Raw genomic sequence first — 20273 nt, 5'->3', positions numbered from 1 at the left:
AGTTTGATTCACAACAAACATATTGCTGATAAAATCTGGAAGAAGAAAAACCTAGTAAATTAGTATCATACTATTATGTATACCATATATATTATTATCAGCACTCATGATTCACTTAAAAATGTATGACGTATATGGCGTATGGAATTCCCAATGTATGATGTGATTCCTCCTAACTAATATGCTAAACATCCAACAACAAAAAAACCACTTTCCAATTCCATTGGAAGGCCAACGAATATACGAAACAATAATATTGTATAATCAAGTCATTATCATTTTTATATTTTTTTTTATCTAGAAACTCTTCACTGTACAGTGCATCTTTTATCTAGAAATTCTTCACTGTACAGTGCATCTACTCTTCCTCTACAAATAGCAGCAACACTCCCACTTTCTCCTACACATCAAAAAAACATATCTCATCAGTGAAGTATACGTTAGCTAGCTAGTAACGAACTGCTTACGTAGTAGAAACATGCCGGGAACGAAGATCTGTGTTGCGTGTGTTGAGGAAAATAAAAGGTGTGAATGTGAGCTCGAAACCGGGGTTAAAGAGTTGCTGCTGTTGGAGGCTTCTGAAAATAGTTCATTTCTTCACTCAGTTATCAACATGGTTGGTATGCTCATTGGTACGTATTTTATTATTATGGTGCACCATTTCAATTGATATATTTGCATGTGAGCTAGCTATTTTGATAAACAACTAGACATATACTGAGAGTTAGTTACACATGAGTGTGTCTACACAAGTTTCTGCTTCTTATTAATGGTTTGTAACTTAGAAAGTAGGGCTGGACATTCGGGTAACCCGTTCGGGTTCGGGTATTACCCATTCGGATTCGGGTAAGCGGGTTTAGAAAAATAGAACCTATTGGGTATTTTCAGATATATGGGTTCGGTTCGGTTTGGGTACTATCGGGTTCGGGTCGGTTTGGGTTACAAATTTTAGAACCCGATTAGTACCCGAATTACCGGGTACCCGAAAAAATATTACTAAATTAATTAAATTTAAATAAATTTAGTTAAATTTTGACTTATATGACAAAATATTTTAGATATTTTGATTATTTTTGATATTTAGGTATAAAACTAAATGAAATATTCAAAATTATAATCATAATTTTGGAGTAATTGTATTATATTAATGATACATATTATAAATATGTTTATATGTTCGAATTTAATGGGTACCCAAATGGGTACCGGATATTATCCGACCCTAACCCGAACCCACATGTATTAAAAAATAGAACCCAATAGGATTTTATAGGCAAACTCGTACCCAACCTGAACCCGGTTTTTCGGGTCAGGTTCCGGGTTAGATATTCGGGTATGGTTTTTATGCCGAGGCCTATTAGAAAGTATATACATGTTTTAACGAAAATATAAATTTGTCAAAATTTATAACGAATCAATAAGCAAACTCTGACCGTCTGACGTAATGTAACATAGGACTAGGCCAACTATCAATGCCGTACGCCGTGGAAACCGGCGGTTGGATCTCAATCTTCCTCCTCATATCATTCGGAATCCTCACCACTTACACTTCCCACATCCTCGGAAACTGTCTCCGCCGCAACCCCAAATCTAAATCCTACTCCGACATAGGCCACTCAGCATTCGGCCGCCACGGCCGCCTCATCGCCTCCCTCTTCATCTACGTCGAAATCTTCATGGCCTTAGTTTCCTACACTATCTCCCTCCACGACAACATCTCCGCCGCTTTTCCCGCCACTTTTAGTCACCACCCCAACGGTCATTTCCCGGCGGCAAAGCTGACGGCAGTAGCGGTGGCTATCGCCTTGCCGAGCCTCTGGATTAGAGATTTGTCTTCGATCTCGTTTCTTTCTTCCGGTGGGATTCTTATGTCGGCTATTATATTTGGTTCGGTGGTTTACACGGCCGTGTTTGGAGGCGTTATTGATGATGGGAGGATTCCGGCGCTCCGGTTAGGGAATATTCCAACGGTTTCGGGAATCTATTTGTTCGGTTTCGGTGGACACATCGTGTTTCCGAATCTATACACTTCCATGAAAGATCCCTCCAAATTCACAAAGGTACGTTAGAATACACATACCCTAACCTTTATTTTTGCAACATATTGTTTGCGACTTTATAAGAAAATACTAGTAGTATATTATTCATGTAGATATATCCATGAATTCACCAATTTGTATAGGGTGTATTTTTCCTTAAATTTATAACAATATGTACATAGTATAAGGTATACAATCATATAGGTTTAAAATGTAACGTCTTGTATTCAAGCTTCTTTTCTATTTAAAAAAAAAACTCAAAAGAGTTATGCCTCTCACTTTGGCATAATATTGGTAAATTTCTACCCAACTTAATTTTTACTTTCCGAAATTTTTGATTAAAAAAGTGTGTAGTATAAAGTAGATAAAGTATAACCTTGCCTTGTCTAAAACCTAACCTAATCCATATGTGCAAATTTGAATACGTAGGTATCGATCGTAAGCTTTGCTATGGTGACGGCTCTATACACTGCACTAGCCATCACAGGAGCAAAGATGTTCGGACCAAGCGTGAATCCCCAAATTACCCTCAGTCTTCTAAACATTTACTAGTTACCAAGATCGCTCTCTGGGCCACTGTACTAACTCCGATGACCAAATACGCCTTAGAGTTCGCTCCTTTAGCCATCCAGCTCGAACGTAGCCTTCCTCCTACCATGACCAATCGCACCAAGCTCGTGGCTCGTGGTCTTATGGGCTCCGCTCTGTTGCTTGTCATTCTTGCATTGGCTTTAACCGTCCCTTACTTTGGTTACGTCTTGAGCCTCTCGGGCTCATTGGTTAGCATCACAATCGCTGTGACATTGCCGTCTGCTTTCTACTTGAAGATTTGCTGGGACGGGATGTCGAAACTCACAAGAGCCGCCAATCTCGGGTTTGTTGTTCTCGGGTGTGTTCTTGGAGTTCTTGGATCATTTGAATCATCAAAGTTGCTTGTGAAGGAACTCGTTCGTGTTCATGGAGGTTGAGCGGTTTCTGTTTGTTGTTGCGGTTAGTTATAAGAGTTTCGGAATAAATGAAAAACACAAACCTTTATAAACAAAGATGGGAAAACATTGTTCGAAAAGAAGAAAGAATGATCAAGAACCAACAAATTAGATATATAAAGAACACTGATGAAATAAAAAAGGGTATACAGATATTGTTTTACATATAAGATTTACTTCTTTTTTTGTTCCTTACCTGGAAGAGTTTTGTTATTTCTGGTTTACGGGTGCTTTCTTCTTGAGAAGATTCCCAACTTTACCAAGTAAAGTCTTCTTCTTCTTGATCTTCTTCTCCATCATGAGCTGATCTTCTGTATTTAAAGCGTTTCCGGTTTCATCGATGTTCTCTGTTGAGGTTTTGTCGCTTTCATCGATTTTGCTTGAATCTTCTTCTTCCTCTTGAGACTCTAGTTCTGATTTCTTTTCGGGGAAAGCTTCTTTCTTCTCGATTTGGCAACTTTCCCACATTTTGAATATAACTTCAACAGAATCATCTTTGTCATCATCTGGTGATTCTTGTTTCTTCTCCTTCTTTTCTGTTTCTGCCTCGGGTTTTCCATTCACTTCCTTCTCCTCCATACCGTTGCCATTGCTGTTCCATTGGCAATGCCATTGCTGACCTGCTCTTGTGAAGAAGCTTCGTGATTGAGGGTTTCTTCTACTTTAGAAGATTTCTCTTCTACACTTCTATGACCGTTCTCAGAAGAAAACTCAACCACTTTTGGTAGCAAATCATAGTCTTTTTCGGTCTCACTGAGCTCGCCATTCTCTTCTTCCGGTTGCTTCTTGGCCAATATTGCTTCCTCGAGTAACTTCGATAACTCCTCGATCTTCTTCATAGAAACATCCTCCTTCGCTCTCAGATCCTCGTTTTCGTGAATGACGTTTTGAAACTCAGTTTCTTTATCCAACAGATTCTCCTTTAGCTTCATGCTTTCGGCTTTGGCTTCCCCGAGAGTTCCCTGAAGATAAATGACCTCTTCTTCCACTTCTTTAAACTGTCTTTCGTCTGAGCTTCCTTCTTCCAAGCTGCATCGGCTTCTTCCTCGGTTCTCTTCAGCAAATTATCCAACCTATTCATTTCTTTCCCCATTGAAGCAACTTCTTCTTCCATTTTCTTCACGTAATTCACCAAATTGGCTTCTTTCATCTCCCAATCCTTCTTTGAGCTCTCAAAATGTTTCTTAGTTTGTTCGACTGCACTAACAAGAACATCTATCTCATGTCTTGCCTCATCAAGCATATTCTCGTACTTCTCGTTGGTCGCTTTAATAACCAACTTCAAGTCATCTATTTGTGTTTCATACTCGTGATCGCCTTGACTCAACAACTTCTCTTTCAACTCCCTTCCTTCGCTCGACACTTCATGCAACGCCGAAGCTAAACTCTCCATTGCTTTCTTACTCTTCTCCTCTTCCTCTTTTGAGCTCTCTAGATCTGACAAGAGCTTACTTCTCTCTTCCGAGAGCCTTTGAACTCTTGAAGTAGCATCTTGCTCCTTCTTTAAAGCCCGATTCTTCTCCTCCTTCACAGTTTCAAGCTCACTCTTCAAACTCTCTACTTCTCTTTCAACTTTAGATAATTCTTCTTCTGCACTGCCCAACCGTTGCTCGGATTCTTCAAGTTCCTCCTTCTGACTAGCAATTTTCGACTCCAATGTAACGATCTTCTCCTTAAGTTCAGTGATTTCAGTTTCCATGTCATGCAGTTTATCATTGCTTCCTTCGAGCTGTTTCATCACAGATTCCAATGATACAGAAGCAGATCTCTCCAACTTGTTAGCTTCTACAAGCTGTTCCTCCACTTCTTTGGCTTTGCTCTGCCACTCGTCAGACAAGTTATGTGCGTAAGACTCTGCCATCTTGGCAGCTTCTAAATCAACATTAAGCTTCTCAATGATCATCTCTTTTTCTTGAACCTCTGCCTCGAAACCTCTCGCTTTCTCAAGATCTCTTTTCAAAACCACAACCTCGTCTTCTAGCTTGGCAACCATCTCGTTGCCCGAAATAGCAGTCTTTTCTCGGGTTGAATCAAGCAAAGCTTTCAACCGAGTCAACTCCGAAGACAAGATGTCAACTTTCTCAGCATGGATAGCAGCAGTCTTACTAGCATCATCAGCTTTGCTCAGGGCCTTAGTCTTAGCATCATTGGCCAAAGCCAGTTCTTCGTTGATCTTCTCAAGCTCCTGTCTAACCGAAACAAGAGCAGCGGAATCTGAAGCATGCTGGTTCTTGAGACTCTCTAGCTCCTTCTTCAATTCTTCTTCACTGTTCTGAACCGCCTCGATCCCTGCCTCAACAGCCTGAAACTTCTCGATCTCAGAATTCTCCTCCACATGTTTCTGAGCTTTTAAAGCGTCGTCCAGCTTCACAGCCGCTTCTTCAGCCTCTTTTTTAGCTTCTTTGAGTTCATCAAGTGCTTTGGCTTTCTCCTTCTCCAATGAAGTTATCCGCTCGTTGGCTTTCTTCAAATCTTCCTTGATTTGACTCAACCGTGGTTGAGATTCTGTTCCTTTCGTCGCTACCACACGCGCTTGAGTTTTCTGCGAATTCGTTAGAAAACAAAACTGATGTTAATAAAAAAAAAAAAAAAAAAAAAAAAAAAAAAAAAAAAAGAACATTAAGCAGGTCCAAGATAAAGACCACAAGTACCTCGGGAGGAGTAGGAACCTTGGGGAGCGTCTCTCAGTAGAAGACTTGGAATGTGGGGAAGAGCGATCAAGTGAAAGGCGTGAATGTGGAGTAGTAGATGGAGAATTATTATACTATTAGTAGTTTCGGATTTATTGACTGCGTTCCTGCTGCTACTAGTCAATTTTGATACTCTTGGAGTTGCAGGTGATGATTTCCCCCAGTGTAGTAGTAGTAGTAGTAGTACTAGTTTCAGACAAACTAGTTCTGTTTCCAAACAAAAGAGACAACAACACAAGTCAGATCTCAGCACACAATTGCTCAAATTGCCGCAAAATTAGGGGGAAAAAATTAAAATTGAGATCCTAAAAAAAAGATCTCTCGATCATTGACAATTTCTCAAAATAGTAACTAGTCTTTTTTCCTGTCAATCAGATCTGAATCTACTCAAAAGAGATATATATATTTATATCCCCAGTTTATTAAAAAGAAAAATTGAAACAGAGTAAGAAGAGGACTCTCTTACTTAGTCTTGGAAGCCATAGCCGCCGATCGCCGTCACCACCGCCGCGCTCAGTTGATCGGTTACAAATTCGATCGATATTGTTTGTATTGAAATTGGGTTCTCAATTAAATTTTCTGGAAATCACAGATCAAGAGAGAGAGAGAGACAAATGATTCGAATCGGTGGAAATGAGGAAAAAAGGGGGAAGGATCCAAGTAAAGAAGTAACGGAGAATGATAATTGGCAGGTGTGGTTTAGTTGTCTGTCTCCAGAGTGGCCTCACTACTCCTCTTCTTTTTTTTTATTTTTTAAAAAGCTTATATTATAAAATAATAATAATAATAAATAATATTGTAAAAATTTAAAATAAGAGTAGGATTCTCCTACCGATCCGATGTATAGAAAAAGCAAAAAAATAAAATAAACCCCACTAAATAATTTCTAACTTCATTAAATTATTTTTAAAAAATAAAAGTAAAAAGTAAAGAACGTGAAGGTTGGTAAAATGACGAAAATGACCCCACACACTTCATCTTTATTAGTAGTCCAATCCAACTGACAGTGAATACTACCGTCACGGCTGTTGTTGTTGTTGTTGTTGTTCATATCATTGCTTTGCTGCTACAAAAGTGAGAGAGATCTACGGCTCTTATTCTTCGGCCAACTTTTTTTTTATTATTTTGTCAACGTTCGGCGTATTTCACAATTTATTATATTGCTCACATTTGAAAAACACGGTTGGTGTATAAATGCGTGTTCATAAGAAAATAAACCTAATAAAATCACACCTTTGGCATAACTTTTTTAGAAAAATGTTTGGTATAGTTCAATGATTTGTTTTGTACATGAAGTTGGTAACAAAACTATACACTTCATTTACTCCAAAAGAAACATGACCATGGCATAGAAACTATTATTGTCAATTGTCATCATCTTTTCTTTCATGATACCTACCTACTAGGTTTTACATCTTATCATTAGGAATGCAAAAGTAAAATGAGCATGTGACCAATGGTAAGGAACACATGAGATGAGAGACTTATGATGCCTTTTATCTTCCTAAAGATAATCATGACGTTTATGCAAACTCAACATTATTCTACGTACTTTTTTCTACTTGAAGCAATGTGGTGTTTGTTTATACGGCAACTCTTAGCATATGTTGTTAAATCAGCATATGCGTGAAATCATTTCTAATAATATATATTCAATTCATTGGTTGAAGTTCATTTTCATGGTTTCCTAGCTCGGGTTTAAATACATTTCGTGTGGCCAAAAAAAAAAACACTAATGGAAATTTATACCACTAAATAATTAAAGTTTGTTATTTATTTTTACGGTGATTTACTCAAATGTTATCCAAATTAGATAATATTATCAAAATCTACAATCAAAGATTTTATTACTAGAATATTTCGGGTATTTTCAAAATACCCAGCATGCCCTTGTTTTATGTTACCGGAAAAAACGTAATTACAAAAATGTCATTGCCACGTCAAACGCCACGTCAAAAACGTTGACGTGTAACAATATCTCAGCCATAACGCGTTACAAAGGTATATTGCGGCTGAGTTATAGGTATATTCCGGCTGAGTTATGGAAAAAAACATTTAAGTAAGAGCGAACGGCTGAGTTAGAGCATAACTCAGCCAAGCGTTACGGCTGACTTATCAAAATCTGGCTGAGTTAGAGCATAACTCAGCCAAGCGTTACGGCTGACTTATCAAAATCTGGCTGAGTTACGCTCTAACTCAGCCGTCCTTACGGCTGAGTTTTCACCCGATGGTTGAGTTGTTAAAATTTTGGCTGAGTTACTAGTAGGCTGACTTATCGTAGGCTGAGTTATCACTACGACACGACTAAGTTATCACTACGGCACGGCTGAGTTACCATTTTCCGACTGGCTGAGTTATCGTACAACTCAGCTGTGATAGGCTGACTTATCGTACAACTCAGCCATTCGACGGCTGACTTAGTAGCAAAAGATTAATTACTAGAATGTTATTCAGTTACGACTGACTTATTAAACGATATGGCTGAGTTACATATTTTCAGTTGATGAGCGGCTGAATTTGGCAGCAATTTTTTTGTTTTTTAATTACTGTAATGTTTTTCATATTGTGACTGAGTTATAATTTGTTTGATGGCTGAGTTTTATATAGACTGAGGTATTAATTGTTTGATGGCTGACTTGCCACGTCGGACGCAACATCCATGTCAGCATTCCATATCATCTTTTTTTTTCTCTGAAAATACGAAACGTCATTCGACTCTTGTTCTTCAACTGGTAAATAAGTGAACTATTTACCTTCTTCTTCACCTTGTTCTTATATTTCTTCTTAACTTTTCTTCTTCACCTAGTTCTTTCTACTTCTTCTTCACCTTGTTCTTCATTTTCTTTCATGGATCCAGTTCCGGTACTAGTTGATTCCGTAATTGGGTAAAAAAACAGAGATATGTATTTAACACCGACGATAGAGGGTGTATAGTTGTGCAGATCGATGGTGGCACAACACATGACAAGCTTGTGGAGCTTGTTCTTGAAGACTATAGATTGGGCGCGTTTAGCCATGAGCTAAAGTTGAGCTACATGTTCTCGAACAAGGCACTGAAACTAATGGCGCATGATACTCCACCAGTTGTTTGTCTCCAATGATCGACAATTGCAATGTTTTTTGGGGCTATGGAAAACCGATCAGCTACATCTTTGTGTAGAGTTTTCGGCGAAAGAGTCTACAGAAACTAGTGGAGCTAGAGAAAGTATGATTTGGCCAAGCAGTGACACGAAAGTAGAATCTACATACGAAGCGTACGATGGGGGATTTGAAGGCACTTGTTTTGATTATGGTAAGATCGTTGACAAAGAAAACGAAGAAGAAGAAGAAGAAGTTGTCGTAGTAGCATCTGACGAAGAAGAAGACGATGAATTTTCAAGCTGATTTGATTTTTCGATGACTCCGATATATCAGCCATTAAGGATTTATAAATCACTATAACTCAGCCGTCACATGAATCGACGAGACCTTTCGTTTTCCCCGTAAATATTATAACTCAGCCGTAAAGTCATATATATCAGCCATTTACTTTCATATTGTTTCTTGTGATAACTCAGCCATAAAACACTATAATTCAGCCGTAACATGAATCGACGAGACCTTTCGTTTTCTTGTAAATATTATAACTCAGCGTCAAGTCATATATATCATTCATTTACTTTCAAATTGTTTCTTGTGATAACTCAGCCATAACTCACTATAACTCAGCCGTCACATGACTTCGTTTTCCCGTAAATATTGTAACTCAGCCGTAAAGTCATATATATCATCCATTTACCTTCAGATTGTTTCTTGTGATAACTCAACCATAACTCACTATAACTCAGCCGTCACATGACCTTTCGTTTTCCCGTAATGATTATAACTCAACCATAAAGCGATATTTTGGCGGGAAACCATCAGTTAACCTAATAATAGACGCGAACTTTCGTTTTCCTATTGTTTTTCCTTTATATTCTCCTCATTCATATGTCTGAATCTCTTTCATCTCTTTCATCTCATTCTTCATTTCTCTTTATCTACTCCTAAATCACAGATCTCTCTATCTGTGACATCTTCCTATCGACATGGAAGTTGTTCCTCATATCGATGGACAGTTTTTTAGAGATGTCCAAGCGATCATTTGCGCCACTGGTCTGGAGAATATTCCGGTTCTAAACCCTGGTGTGGGTTCCTGGGTTGACAAAACTACTGTTACGTGGTTCAAGTTCCTTCACGTTCTCTCTATCGCGATTAGAGGAATACTTCAACACAACTAGCACCATGGGTGGCCGACGTACCACTTGATTCCCTTCCACTTTAAGAGACGGTGGTTTCTCCTCCTCGCGGTAAGATCACTAAAAAAAACCACCATATTGATATTATTCTATACTCTTATCGATTATTTCCTTTAATTGTAGCGTAAATACACGTGGGATCCAAAGCACACTTTAACGATCTGGACACTGTTTAATTTGGTGGCTAGAACGTTATTCAGATCCCAGATGCGTGCTCTCAAGAGGATATGGGCGAGTGGTGGCAATAAACCCGAGATGCTGACTAGCATAGTTTGGAATGATTTGGTCGATATGTTTGAAAGAATTTGGCTCAGATGACGTCGGTTTCAAAAAGTAATTTTCATTGTACTTCCGTGTCGTATTCTATATGAACTATGAACTACGAACTATGATTTTGTGTTTTTTGTTTTTTTCGATTTCGTTTATGTTGTACCTTCATAATAATATAAATCAGTCATTATTTGGATATCTCAGCCATTACGGAATGATAACTCAACCATAAAGTTCAATAAGTCAACCACAATATTTGATAACTCAGCCATCACTTTATCTTAATTATTTTACATAACTCAGTCGTGAATAACGATAACTCAGCCAACCCTCAAATTAGAATGTGTAAAAATCACTCTAAGTCTATAAATATCCCTTTTTATTGGTTTTAATGATAGTGATATTCATATTTCCATTCTAAATTTAAATTTTGAGTTATAATAATTTTAATATTCAATTGTTGAAGAAATATTTTTAGAAAAATAAAATTCTAAATTCGAATAATAATTATTTAATTATTTGCAATAATATCTTGTGATAAAAAGCTCACTTTATGAATTTATTATGCGTGTGGATTTGAGGAGGCACAGAATTAATGATTTTTCGCGCTTCCCTAACAACACTTTTTGTGACATCGAGAGACGTTTTAATACTTATTAGGAATCTGACAAAAACAAAAGACCCAGGAAAAAAAGAAGAATACGTTTTCATATTATTGAGAATACCTAAACGATAACTCTGTCGTCATAAACTATAACTCAGCCAACCCTCAAATTAGAATGACTAAATAACCGACCAAACCGAACCGAACCGGAAACTATTTTTTCCATTATTTTCGGTTAATTATGGTTACATTCGGCTTGCTATCGATTATATTAAGTTAATCCACCTAATTTGGATAACATTTGGATTATTTATGGTTATATATTCATCTAACCGACCTATAACCGGAAATAACCGAAAAGTAATTTCAAAATTTTTTAAATTTTCAAATGGTTATTATATTAGTATATCCAAATTATCACCTTAAACCAAACACAATATAACCAAAATCAAACTGTTATATTAAAACCCATAATGTTGGAAATATGAACTCTACACCTCAAGCCCTAACCCTAACCCTAACCCTTAAATATCATGTTTTGAATGTTTTACACATTTTGATCGGACTGTGTAAAATCAATCTTTATCTATAATTATTACTTTTATTGCTTATAATGATTGTAATATTCATTTTTTCATTCTATATTTTAATTTTGAGTTATAATAATTCTAATTTACAAATATTTCATAAGTCAGCCATTTATGTCTATAACTCAGCCATATCAGTCAATTGTTTGAGAAATACTTTTATTTCTTTTATTCGCAATTCAAATTCAAATTTTTTTAATTAATTTGAATAATATATTGTGAGAAAAGCTAACTTTATGTATTTATTATGTGTGGATCTGAGCTGGCACAAAATTAGTGATTTTTCGCGATTTCCCAACAACACTTTTTGTGATATCGAGAGACGTTTTAATTAGATAATTTATAGGAATCTGACAGAACGAAAGACCTAGGAAAGAAAGAAGAATACGTACTAATATCTCATAACTCCGTAATTCATAAGTCAGGCGTGTGAAGTATATAACTTAGCCGTAACTTAACCGTAAATCAGTCATAATTTTGAAAATAGACAAATCAATGTTTTACATACCCAAATACAATTCATCTCGAACTGAGCATAGTCACGAACTATCTTTAAAGAGTGTAAACGTGATGGTATAATAATAATGTGCAACGTTTTACAAAATTTATAGGAAACAAAATTTTGAAATATGTGAAATATGTACGCAAGATTGTAATTTGCACCAAGAGAAAGTTATATAAACAATATATTTTTCCCATACTGAATCAGGAAAAGGAGAAGTCGTAACCTGTTCTGAGAAGCGGAATTCTGAACTTTTCTACAGTGTCCTTGGCGGGCTTGGACTGAAGAACTTACAAAGTTTAAAGTCTCTGCCACACAAAAAAATAGCTTGCACAGTTGCATGATTGACAATAAATTTGACAGCATCAGGACCTGCACTCAAAAAAAAAAAAAGAGAGTATTATTATCATAAACATCCGTAACAAATGTGCAATTGAAATAATAAGCTGTAACCAGAAGCTTACCAAGAGTATCATACAAAGGAACAAACACATAAGAATAAGAAGAACAAGCATGATCAACGATGAGCCACTCAGGACGGTTGATAAAGTAAATTCCAACAGATGATCCCTAATAGAAGAAAAACAGAGACCTTGGGGTTTTAAAAACCGCGCCTGTGGCGTGCAATTGCGCGTGGCGCAGTGACTAAGAAAAGGGCAACAAAACTTAGATGCGTGGCGAGATCTATGATGCGCGCGCCATGTGTGAGCCTCGTTGATGCGCGAGGCAATCATGGCGATCGCATCTTAGGTTATGCGAAAACTTTTCAAAACTTGCAACAAAAACTTAGTGATTTTAGGGGTTTTAGGAAGAGGACGACTAGATACAATAGGATAAACCATTTTACAAACCGAGCTAGTTAAAACATGATTCAGTTTAAGAGATTTTGTAGTCTAAACTGGCTTGAAAGTTAAACCATGTGTTATAATTTGTTTATTTAACCAAATCAATTCTTCAGTTTATTTAAATTGAACTCTTAATCTACGATAGTTTCCACAATTAAAGATGTAAAATTCCTAATTCTCTTTAATAAAACACTGTATATGAATGGAGATTGAAGGCTAAAACCACATGTAGAAAATCTGTTACTGGAGTGCCACAGATCTGAAAGGCGGGCGCCTTAGTGCGCCATGGCGCATGGCTCATTGATGGATCCTCTGTGCCATGGTGCGCTTTGCGCCATTTAAAACCAAGACAGAGACTTAACAGTCAAGCTCCAAAACTCAAGATCAATCAGGAAGTAGTGAAAGCTAGAATCAAACAAATTACCATGGGGATACCATGATGAACTAAACCAGAACCAAGAGCGGTTCTTGCAGTACCAGCTTCTCCGTATGTCATCCATTTATAGCTTGAGAAGAGTAAATAAATACAAAAGAGTCACGTAAAGAGAAAAGCTTTCATAAGAAAGCATATACATAATAATTTTCTTGAGTAAACTTTAAGAGCAGCTCACTCTCCAACAGTTCCATCGACACGAACACGAGTTCCTAAATACTTGTAATCACGAAAATCATGAACAGCATGCCTACATACATAGTAACAAAGGAACAGTAACAATCACAGAGAGGTGACTCAAAAATTTTGATAAATAGAAGAAGAAGAAGAAGAGGGAGTCTGGTTGCCATACTCAAAATTGTCATGGAGAGTAGCGATGTCAGGATGATCTGGGAATCTACTAACGAGCTTGAACGGAGACTTTACAGATCTGAGAAAATTTTTAAAATAAAATGAAATTGAGAGAGAGAGAGATAGAGAAAAGGAGAGGAAGAAGAATAGGGAAACCTGTAGACATTCCAATTGCCAGTATTCAATTTCTCAGGAAGAACAACACTGTATCCGTTATCTAATTGCGTTCAGAAATACAAAAAAAAGAATCAGCAACGAGATAGAGGAAGCTTAGCTAAGCCTAGTAGCAAAGTAAATCAAAAAGAGATTGAGACCTAAAAAATCGAAAATGATGTGTATTTTAATTTGCTAATGTATATTTTTTTTTTATTTTTTTACTCAAAATCGAAAAACTAAACTCAAGAGATAAATTGTAATTACACCTAGCACACTAAATATTTGAGTAATATTTAGAAGATTTATAGATATAAATAATAAACTAACTTTTGAATAACATTTGAGTAATTCTTTCTTATTTTTATACATGTCATATAACCACTCTTTTGAGTTTTGATTGGCAAAAGAGGAATATCATTTTAAGTTTAATTAAAGGGTTACTTGATTAAAGTAAATTAAACAACTACCTTGGGAAGTTAACATAATTCTATGTATTTTATGATGCATATTTCAGGTTCTTGACTTAATTTGTTTATAATTTCAGTTTTTTTTTCTAACTAATAATTTCAGTTTTTTTTTCTAACTATTGTAGGTGACATAAAATTTTATACAACTCATAAGAATATATAGCCCATGTTCAGGAAATATGGGCTACAAATGACATTTTCAGGAAATGCAAATCTGTTTTCTAGCCCATGTTCTTTAAAATATGTATGTTGCTTCAGTGAAAAACTTATTTAATTTATAAAAACCATCTCTCATAAGTGGAACTCGCTTGGCCACCAATGTCTTAAGGCCGAACTATACATTAATGTCTGATGGTCAGACATTAAAGGCCTACGGCTTGTTTAGAAAAATGAAGTTATGAACGATAATGGGCTCTTGCGAAATGAGTGCAATCTTGTAATGAGGCAATTGGTCTTAATTCATATATATTGTTACAATTCTGTTTTCCAGCAATTTGTCTTCTGCAATCTCTTAACAAAGTGTTTAGAATGTTCTAGAATGAACCATTTGTGTTGTATGTATGTGCCATTGTAACTTATCTATCATGAACATATCATTTACTTTCAAAAATAATTATTTCCCCATATTTGGAACTGAAAACTCTCATAAACTACAAGAAACACAATGCAATTTACATGACAGATACAAATCCAATATTGGACTAGTGAGAATCCTTTAGCTACTCCAAACAACAACAAAAACACAAACAAGAAACATCTGAGAATTTCTGTAATCCTCAGATCCTCTCCATTGAGCAGTGCAAGACATTGATTCCAGTTCTTGAAACCTGTCTGAATAAATAATTGGTGAAAAGAGTTCACAATTCTTGTAAATTGTAACCATCAATCTTCCTGTGTCGTCTGGTTTTCGATTGTGTCAGTGAGTTCAATGGTTCTAAGATCGCGGAGATGTTGCAAAATATCTTTGAGAATATCTGTTCCTTTGTCACCTTTCTTCGCCGAACTCATACAGTTTTTCAGAAACTCTCCATCTGTTTCCAGCACCTGCAACCTCTCATAGACACTATCAACTTGTTTGATGATCTCTAGCTTCTCGCTTTCCGAACCAAAGTTCTTTTCAGCGGACTCCGGTAGTTCTTGATACTCGTCTTCTGATTCGTTCTCTGCTGCGTCTAGAAGAGGTAGCAGACTCTTTGCCATTGATGCCATTGTTTGTCCTTCATGTTCACTATAACTCTCTTCTTGATCATAACTATTGCTAAATTCTCCTGGAAATTTTGGATCCTCGGCTGACTGATCATTGTCCTGCATTGTTACCAGCCTGTCTTCTAACACTCTAAGCTGATCCAAAATCACTAGCCTCTCTTCTTCAAACTCTGATAAAGATTCACCAAGGATGCTCATATGTTGTACACAATCCAACGTTATCTTCTCCAAATCCACATCGGTCTCAGAAGAAGTGTCCTCTTCTCCATTCTCCTCCTTCTTCCCATCATCATCATTACTACCATCATCAGAAGCCTCAGAATTGGTTTTTGTAATTGTGATTTTGTTCGTAGCTTTCGATTCATACTCCAAAACCTTCTCTCGATAAACGTCAAGTTCTCTCTGGAGTTGTTCCTTCTCTTTCTCTCGTTTCACCATCAAATGATTCAGCAGCTGCAAGGCTTCTTGATCATACTCGGCCTGCTCCTCCATCATTCTTTGATACTGCAAAGCCTCCATCTGAACTTTCGCTTTCTCTTCTTGTAGCCTCGTGATCATGGCCATTGTCTGGTTAGCCGATATTGCAGACGCGCTTCTTTCTTCTTCCAGCTCTGCATATAAATCTCTTAATGCTTCTTGTTCTGCTCTCATAGTCTCTCTCAGTCTTTCAATAGTCTTTAAAGGACCACCATCGTCCATCTCACTCACTAATACACTTTCATCACCTGCATACTCATTTCTGGCAAGAAAAAGAAGTTTCTTGTTGAATAAAGAAGTACTGACTGAAGTTGGAGTTTCCGGATCAAGCTCCTTATTCTTATCTTCTCCATCTTCTTCTCCTTCTTCTTGATTTTGGCTACCTATGAAAGAAAAAAACTCTACATATTCAGACTTCAAGGTGCACAAGACCTGCTAGAAGAGGATCAAATCCTACAGAGAGAGGTTTTCGATAACAAAAGCTTCATTCCTTTTGCTTACCAGTAAAATTCTTGCTCTCAAACTGGTCAACCAACAAATCTGCTCCTTCTTCTTCTTTCACAGCCACAGGCACTGTGGTTTAGTCACAAAATTGAACAATCTTTAAAACCCATGTGACAGACAATAACAAAATATAAACTTTGGATTTATGAATTCTCACTCTTACCTGAAATTTGACCTTCCCCATGTGTCTCAACATTGCCAGTGTCATCATCCCTTTGTTCATCCTCTGAAACCCTTGATTTAGCTTCAGGGATCTCCTCTTCGTTCCCGGGAGAATTAATATTGCTGATGATAGATCTTAACCCATCCTCCTCAGACACTTCTCTCAGGCTTAAACCATAGCTCTCAACATCTGAAATCACTTCACCATTTTGATGCAGCTCTTGTCTCTTCCCTTCTTCTTCTTCTGCTTTACCTCTGAAGAACGGCCCTAAGGGATAGTCTTCTCTCTCTACCTCAAATCCATCTCCAAAGAATTTATCATCATCGATCATCTCTAATATCAATCCTCCATTTTCTCTATCTACTCCCAGAGTTTTCCCCCAAATTGATGACTTGATAAGCAAGTAATTAGGGTAGGGTTTTTCAGCCAAGCTCTTCTGACAACATGTGCAAAACCCTAAACCAATGTTGCTCCTTTCTTCTTCACGATTTGAGCAATCTGAGCACAAGTTCGCCGATTCGGATGTTTTCCCGTGAGTTCTGCAAAAGCTCAGAGTAGCGAGCTCCGCGACGTGATTTTCACATAAAACCTCTCTGTAGTAAGTGAATCTATTTGCTGAGTTTCGCTCGAGGAGTCGATCTAGATTAGGGCAGAGAAGGCATACTTGCTTAAGGCCGAAGAAAGATGCGAATCTGACGATAAAGTAAGTGAAAAGGGAATTGAGGAAGATAAAGAACATGAGAAGCCATTCGAGGAATGCGTAGACCAAGATTACTGTGATTCTGTTTGTGTTTCGGCTTAGCTTCGTTGCGAAATTGTTGGCCGCCATTGAAATTGTTGACTCCTCTGCTTCCTTCACTGAGAGAAGAGAGAGAGAGAAGAGAAGAGAAAGAGAGAGTGAGAATGATGTTGTCGGGTAACATGCGCTAACTACGCTGTCTTTGTCTACTTTAAAGTTGGTTTTGATCTGAACCGGAATTAAAAACTAAACCGGAATAAGTTTTTCTACCTCAACAACTTCTATTTCTCTTAAAAGCATTTGTATATCCGTTGGAAATTCAGATGTTAATGAGTAGTAAGTGGAGTAATTTTCCAAACAGTAGTGTTGTGCTTTGTATTATTATACTAGAAAACTTCAATAATCATCATTATAGTGACTTTGTTCACGGTTGGTTATGTGATCAACGATTTATTTATTTTTCTTTCCGAAAGTTGAATTAGGAAATTGTTGAAAGGCCAAAAAGAGAAAGCGTGATGATGAATTGGCTGTCAAAAGAAACATAAAAAAAAAAAAAGGAAAAAAAAAATCTTTTAAAGTGAGGATTGCCTCTTTTGCTTTTAGGTATGGAGTTATTACTTTTTTTTTTCCTGTCATTAATTTTTTCTTTTTTACTAGTACTAGGTTTTGAATCCATGCGTAATCTGGATTTATTTGATATTTTTTGATAAAAATTATATATAATTGATTACGATAATAAAATATTATCTCATAAAAAAATTAAAATTAGTATTGAGGAAAAAAATTAAATTTCAGATACATAATTTTTAAAATATAAAAATCAGTTGTGTTATAAAATCAAATCTGATAAAAAAAATCATAAATTTAACTTGACGTCCAGGCGAGGCAAATCAAACTGATGACCTCACATATCCTAAACCATTTTATTTGACCACCAGAAAAAGGAAACAATTTTATAATCATTCGTTTTCATATTTAATTGATCGCTACCACCTATGTTTTCGTGTTTTTATTCAATGTTTTCTTATTCTTCATATTCTTTCTTGTCATTTTCATTGTCAAATTTTGTGTTAATTGTCATCGTAACTTTTATCGTTTGGTTCTTTGTTATACTCTTTTTCTTCTTCTTCCTCGTCAACTTCTTCACATTCTTCCACTGAAAAACCTTTTTTAGACTACCACACAACTTGTTAACTCATCAAACTCCAAGAACAAAATCATTTATTTTCTCATAAAATTTGTGAAATTCATGATTACCAGCATAGTCAACACATGCATCCAATTATTGACAATTTTATCCATATACTTATTTGGTTTTAGATCTACGCGTTTAGAAACTTCTCAAACCAAAATCTTTACTTGGTTTATAATATTTTAAAAACATAATAAAATATACTAATAATTATTTATTTAATATGAATCATATGATATATAGAAATATGAGTACACTATAAGAACATATTAATTATAAATAAATAATATCAATTATATTATATCATCAAATAATATCAACCGTATCATATTATCAAATAACCGTAACCGTATATAACATTAACCGTTTGAATCGTAACCGTATTTAAACGTAACCGTTTAACCGTTTGTTAAACGGTTCTGGTTATGGTTACAAAAATTTCTAACCATAACCGATGGTTAATAAACCTTAACCATGGCAACCGTAACCTTGGTCATGCCTATGTATAGCTAATAAAACATGTGTGTTTGTCGTCCATCTTTCTTCTTTAAACCTCAAAATTTGACTCAAACATCAAATTAAGTTCTTGCGATGTCAATCCTTCTTCCTTAGACCCAAAAATAAAAAATTAATGAAAGAATATCAACTTATCTATAAAATCATACACAAAAATATGTTTTACAGCTCATAAGAAATAAAAAGCACAAATGTAAATAAATAAAATAATTTATGGTTTGCATCAATATTTATAATATTTTAAACTTTTAAAAGGTTTCGAAATATAAAGTTTGAACCTTTTAAAAATTTTCAATATTTATAATATTTTAAACTTTTAAAATTTAAAACTTATAATATTTAAAAACTTTTTAAAAGCTAAGAACTTTTAAATGTTTCAATATTAAAAACTTTTTAAAAGCTAAGAACTTTTAAATGTTTTAAACTTTTAAAATTTTTAAATATTATAATATTTTTTTTGAAACTGTTTAAAGTTTTAATTTGGTCAAATAAAAAACCAGATCAAACCAAATAAAACTTTTAAACTTGGACGCCTGATAAATCAAGCTTTCCTGCTCATTCGTTGTTGGAATCATATTAATCTTATTTATACTGGTTCTGAACCATTGTCTAAAAACATTTCTAACCGATGTGGGATATTGTGCTTAATTCTTTGATTTCTATAAATTTAAAATTTTCTTTTTTTCTAAAAAAATCTGTAAATTTAAAAAAATGTTAATGAATGACATGTCAAATCATGATAGGTTGTTTAAAATAATTCTTAATATAGAAAATTCTGGAAATTGTATAAAATATTAATAAATGATATGTCAAATTTGTATTGGTTGTTTTAAATCCGACGTGGACGGCCTTAGAAGCTTATAGCTCCTATTTTTTATTAGTATAAATTCTCTTTTGTCAAATGAAACTGCATTACACTAAACCAAATTATCATCGAAACCAGAGAACAAATCATTCTAAAATTTTCCTAAACAACAACTTTTAATTACTCCAAACCAAACCGACTACACCTTATTAACTGTTGAAAGTTTTTTAATACACATTTTTTGTTGGTGAAGCTATATAAAATTAAATACAATTGTAGCAGTAGTATAACCAACAAATACTAAAGTTACCCACGTTTTGCTTGAAAACTGTTCATGCTTTTAGGCATTATGGACCCGACAGTAGGACACTAATAAAAAAGTTGACAATTGATTATTTCTGTGGGTAGATTTTGAAGCTAAATTTGGGGTCCCTAAAAAAACGAAAAATTAATTATAGTTATGG

General features: G+C 35.6%; 3 protein-coding genes and 1 pseudogene across 4 annotated transcripts; 1 reads left to right on the top strand and 3 right to left on the bottom strand.

The window, feature by feature from the left end:
* Window positions 1-428: 428 nt before the first annotated feature.
* Window positions 429-3195, top strand: LOC104709174 (amino acid transporter AVT1H-like; annotated as a pseudogene). Its single transcript, XR_015564675.1, has 3 exons — window positions 429-632; window positions 1456-2060; window positions 2469-3195. The product of XR_015564675.1 is annotated as an amino acid transporter AVT1H-like (transcript).
* On the bottom strand, window positions 3052-6333 carry LOC147939528 (WEB family protein At5g16730, chloroplastic-like). The gene is given in 8 exon segments (XM_087463363.1): window positions 3052-3631; window positions 3634-4022; window positions 4025-5567; window positions 5677-5702; window positions 5705-5789; window positions 5792-5881; window positions 5883-5922; window positions 6182-6333. Coding segments are annotated over 8 exon segments (2586 nt in total). The 5' UTR covers window positions 6199-6333; the 3' UTR covers window positions 3052-3235.
* Window positions 6334-12193: 5860 nt separating this feature from the next.
* On the bottom strand, window positions 12194-13893 carry LOC104705967 (long chain acyl-CoA synthetase 6, peroxisomal-like). The gene is made up of 6 exons (XM_087463605.1): window positions 13741-13893; window positions 13586-13663; window positions 13412-13483; window positions 13225-13306; window positions 12420-12525; window positions 12194-12327 (listed from the first exon to the last, which is right to left on the bottom strand). The coding sequence occupies exons 4-6, from the start codon at window positions 13294-13296 to the stop codon at window positions 12212-12214; spliced, it is 294 nt and encodes a 97-aa protein (XP_087319731.1). The 5' UTR covers window positions 13297-13306; window positions 13412-13483; window positions 13586-13663; window positions 13741-13893; the 3' UTR covers window positions 12194-12211.
* Window positions 13894-14803: 910 nt separating this feature from the next.
* Window positions 14804-17681, bottom strand: LOC147939527 (myosin-binding protein 3-like). Its single transcript, XM_087463281.1, has 3 exons — window positions 16558-17681; window positions 16392-16463; window positions 14804-16273 (listed from the first exon to the last, which is right to left on the bottom strand). The coding sequence occupies exons 1-3, from the start codon at window positions 17384-17386 to the stop codon at window positions 15090-15092; spliced, it is 2085 nt and encodes a 694-aa protein (XP_087319407.1). The 5' UTR covers window positions 17387-17681; the 3' UTR covers window positions 14804-15089.
* Window positions 17682-20273: the final 2592 nt, after the last annotated feature.

The sequence above is a fragment of the Camelina sativa genome, chromosome 8 (assembly GCF_030686135.1).
Source record: "Camelina sativa cultivar CO46 ecotype springtype chromosome 8, ASM3068613v1".
Taxonomy (NCBI): domain Eukaryota; kingdom Viridiplantae; phylum Streptophyta; class Magnoliopsida; order Brassicales; family Brassicaceae; genus Camelina; species Camelina sativa.
Note: the sequence above shows the minus strand (reverse complement) of the source record. Positions and strands in the feature narration are given on the sequence as shown.

Excerpts from the sequence above, each read along its gene's own strand:
- LOC104705967 (XM_087463605.1), bottom strand. The coding sequence starts at position 13,296 with ATGACATACGGAGAAGCTGGTACTGCAAGAACCGCTCTTGGTTCTGGT. Across the intron at positions 12,526-13,224 it reads TTCATCATGGTATCCCCATG|GGATCATCTGTTGGAATTTA; the intron begins GTAATTTGTTTG and ends TTCTTCTATTAG. Across the intron at positions 12,328-12,419 it reads TCCTTTGTATGATACTCTTG|GTCCTGATGCTGTCAAATTT; the intron begins GTAAGCTTCTGG and ends TTTTGAGTGCAG.
- LOC147939527 (XM_087463281.1), bottom strand. The coding sequence starts at position 17,386 with ATGGCGGCCAACAATTTCGCAACGAAGCTAAGCCGAAACACAAACAGA. Across the intron at positions 16,464-16,557 it reads TGGGGAAGGTCAAATTTCAG|TGCCTGTGGCTGTGAAAGAA; the intron begins GTAAGAGTGAGA and ends ACTAAACCACAG. Across the intron at positions 16,274-16,391 it reads TGAGAGCAAGAATTTTACTG|GTAGCCAAAATCAAGAAGAA; the intron begins GTAAGCAAAAGG and ends TTTCTTTCATAG.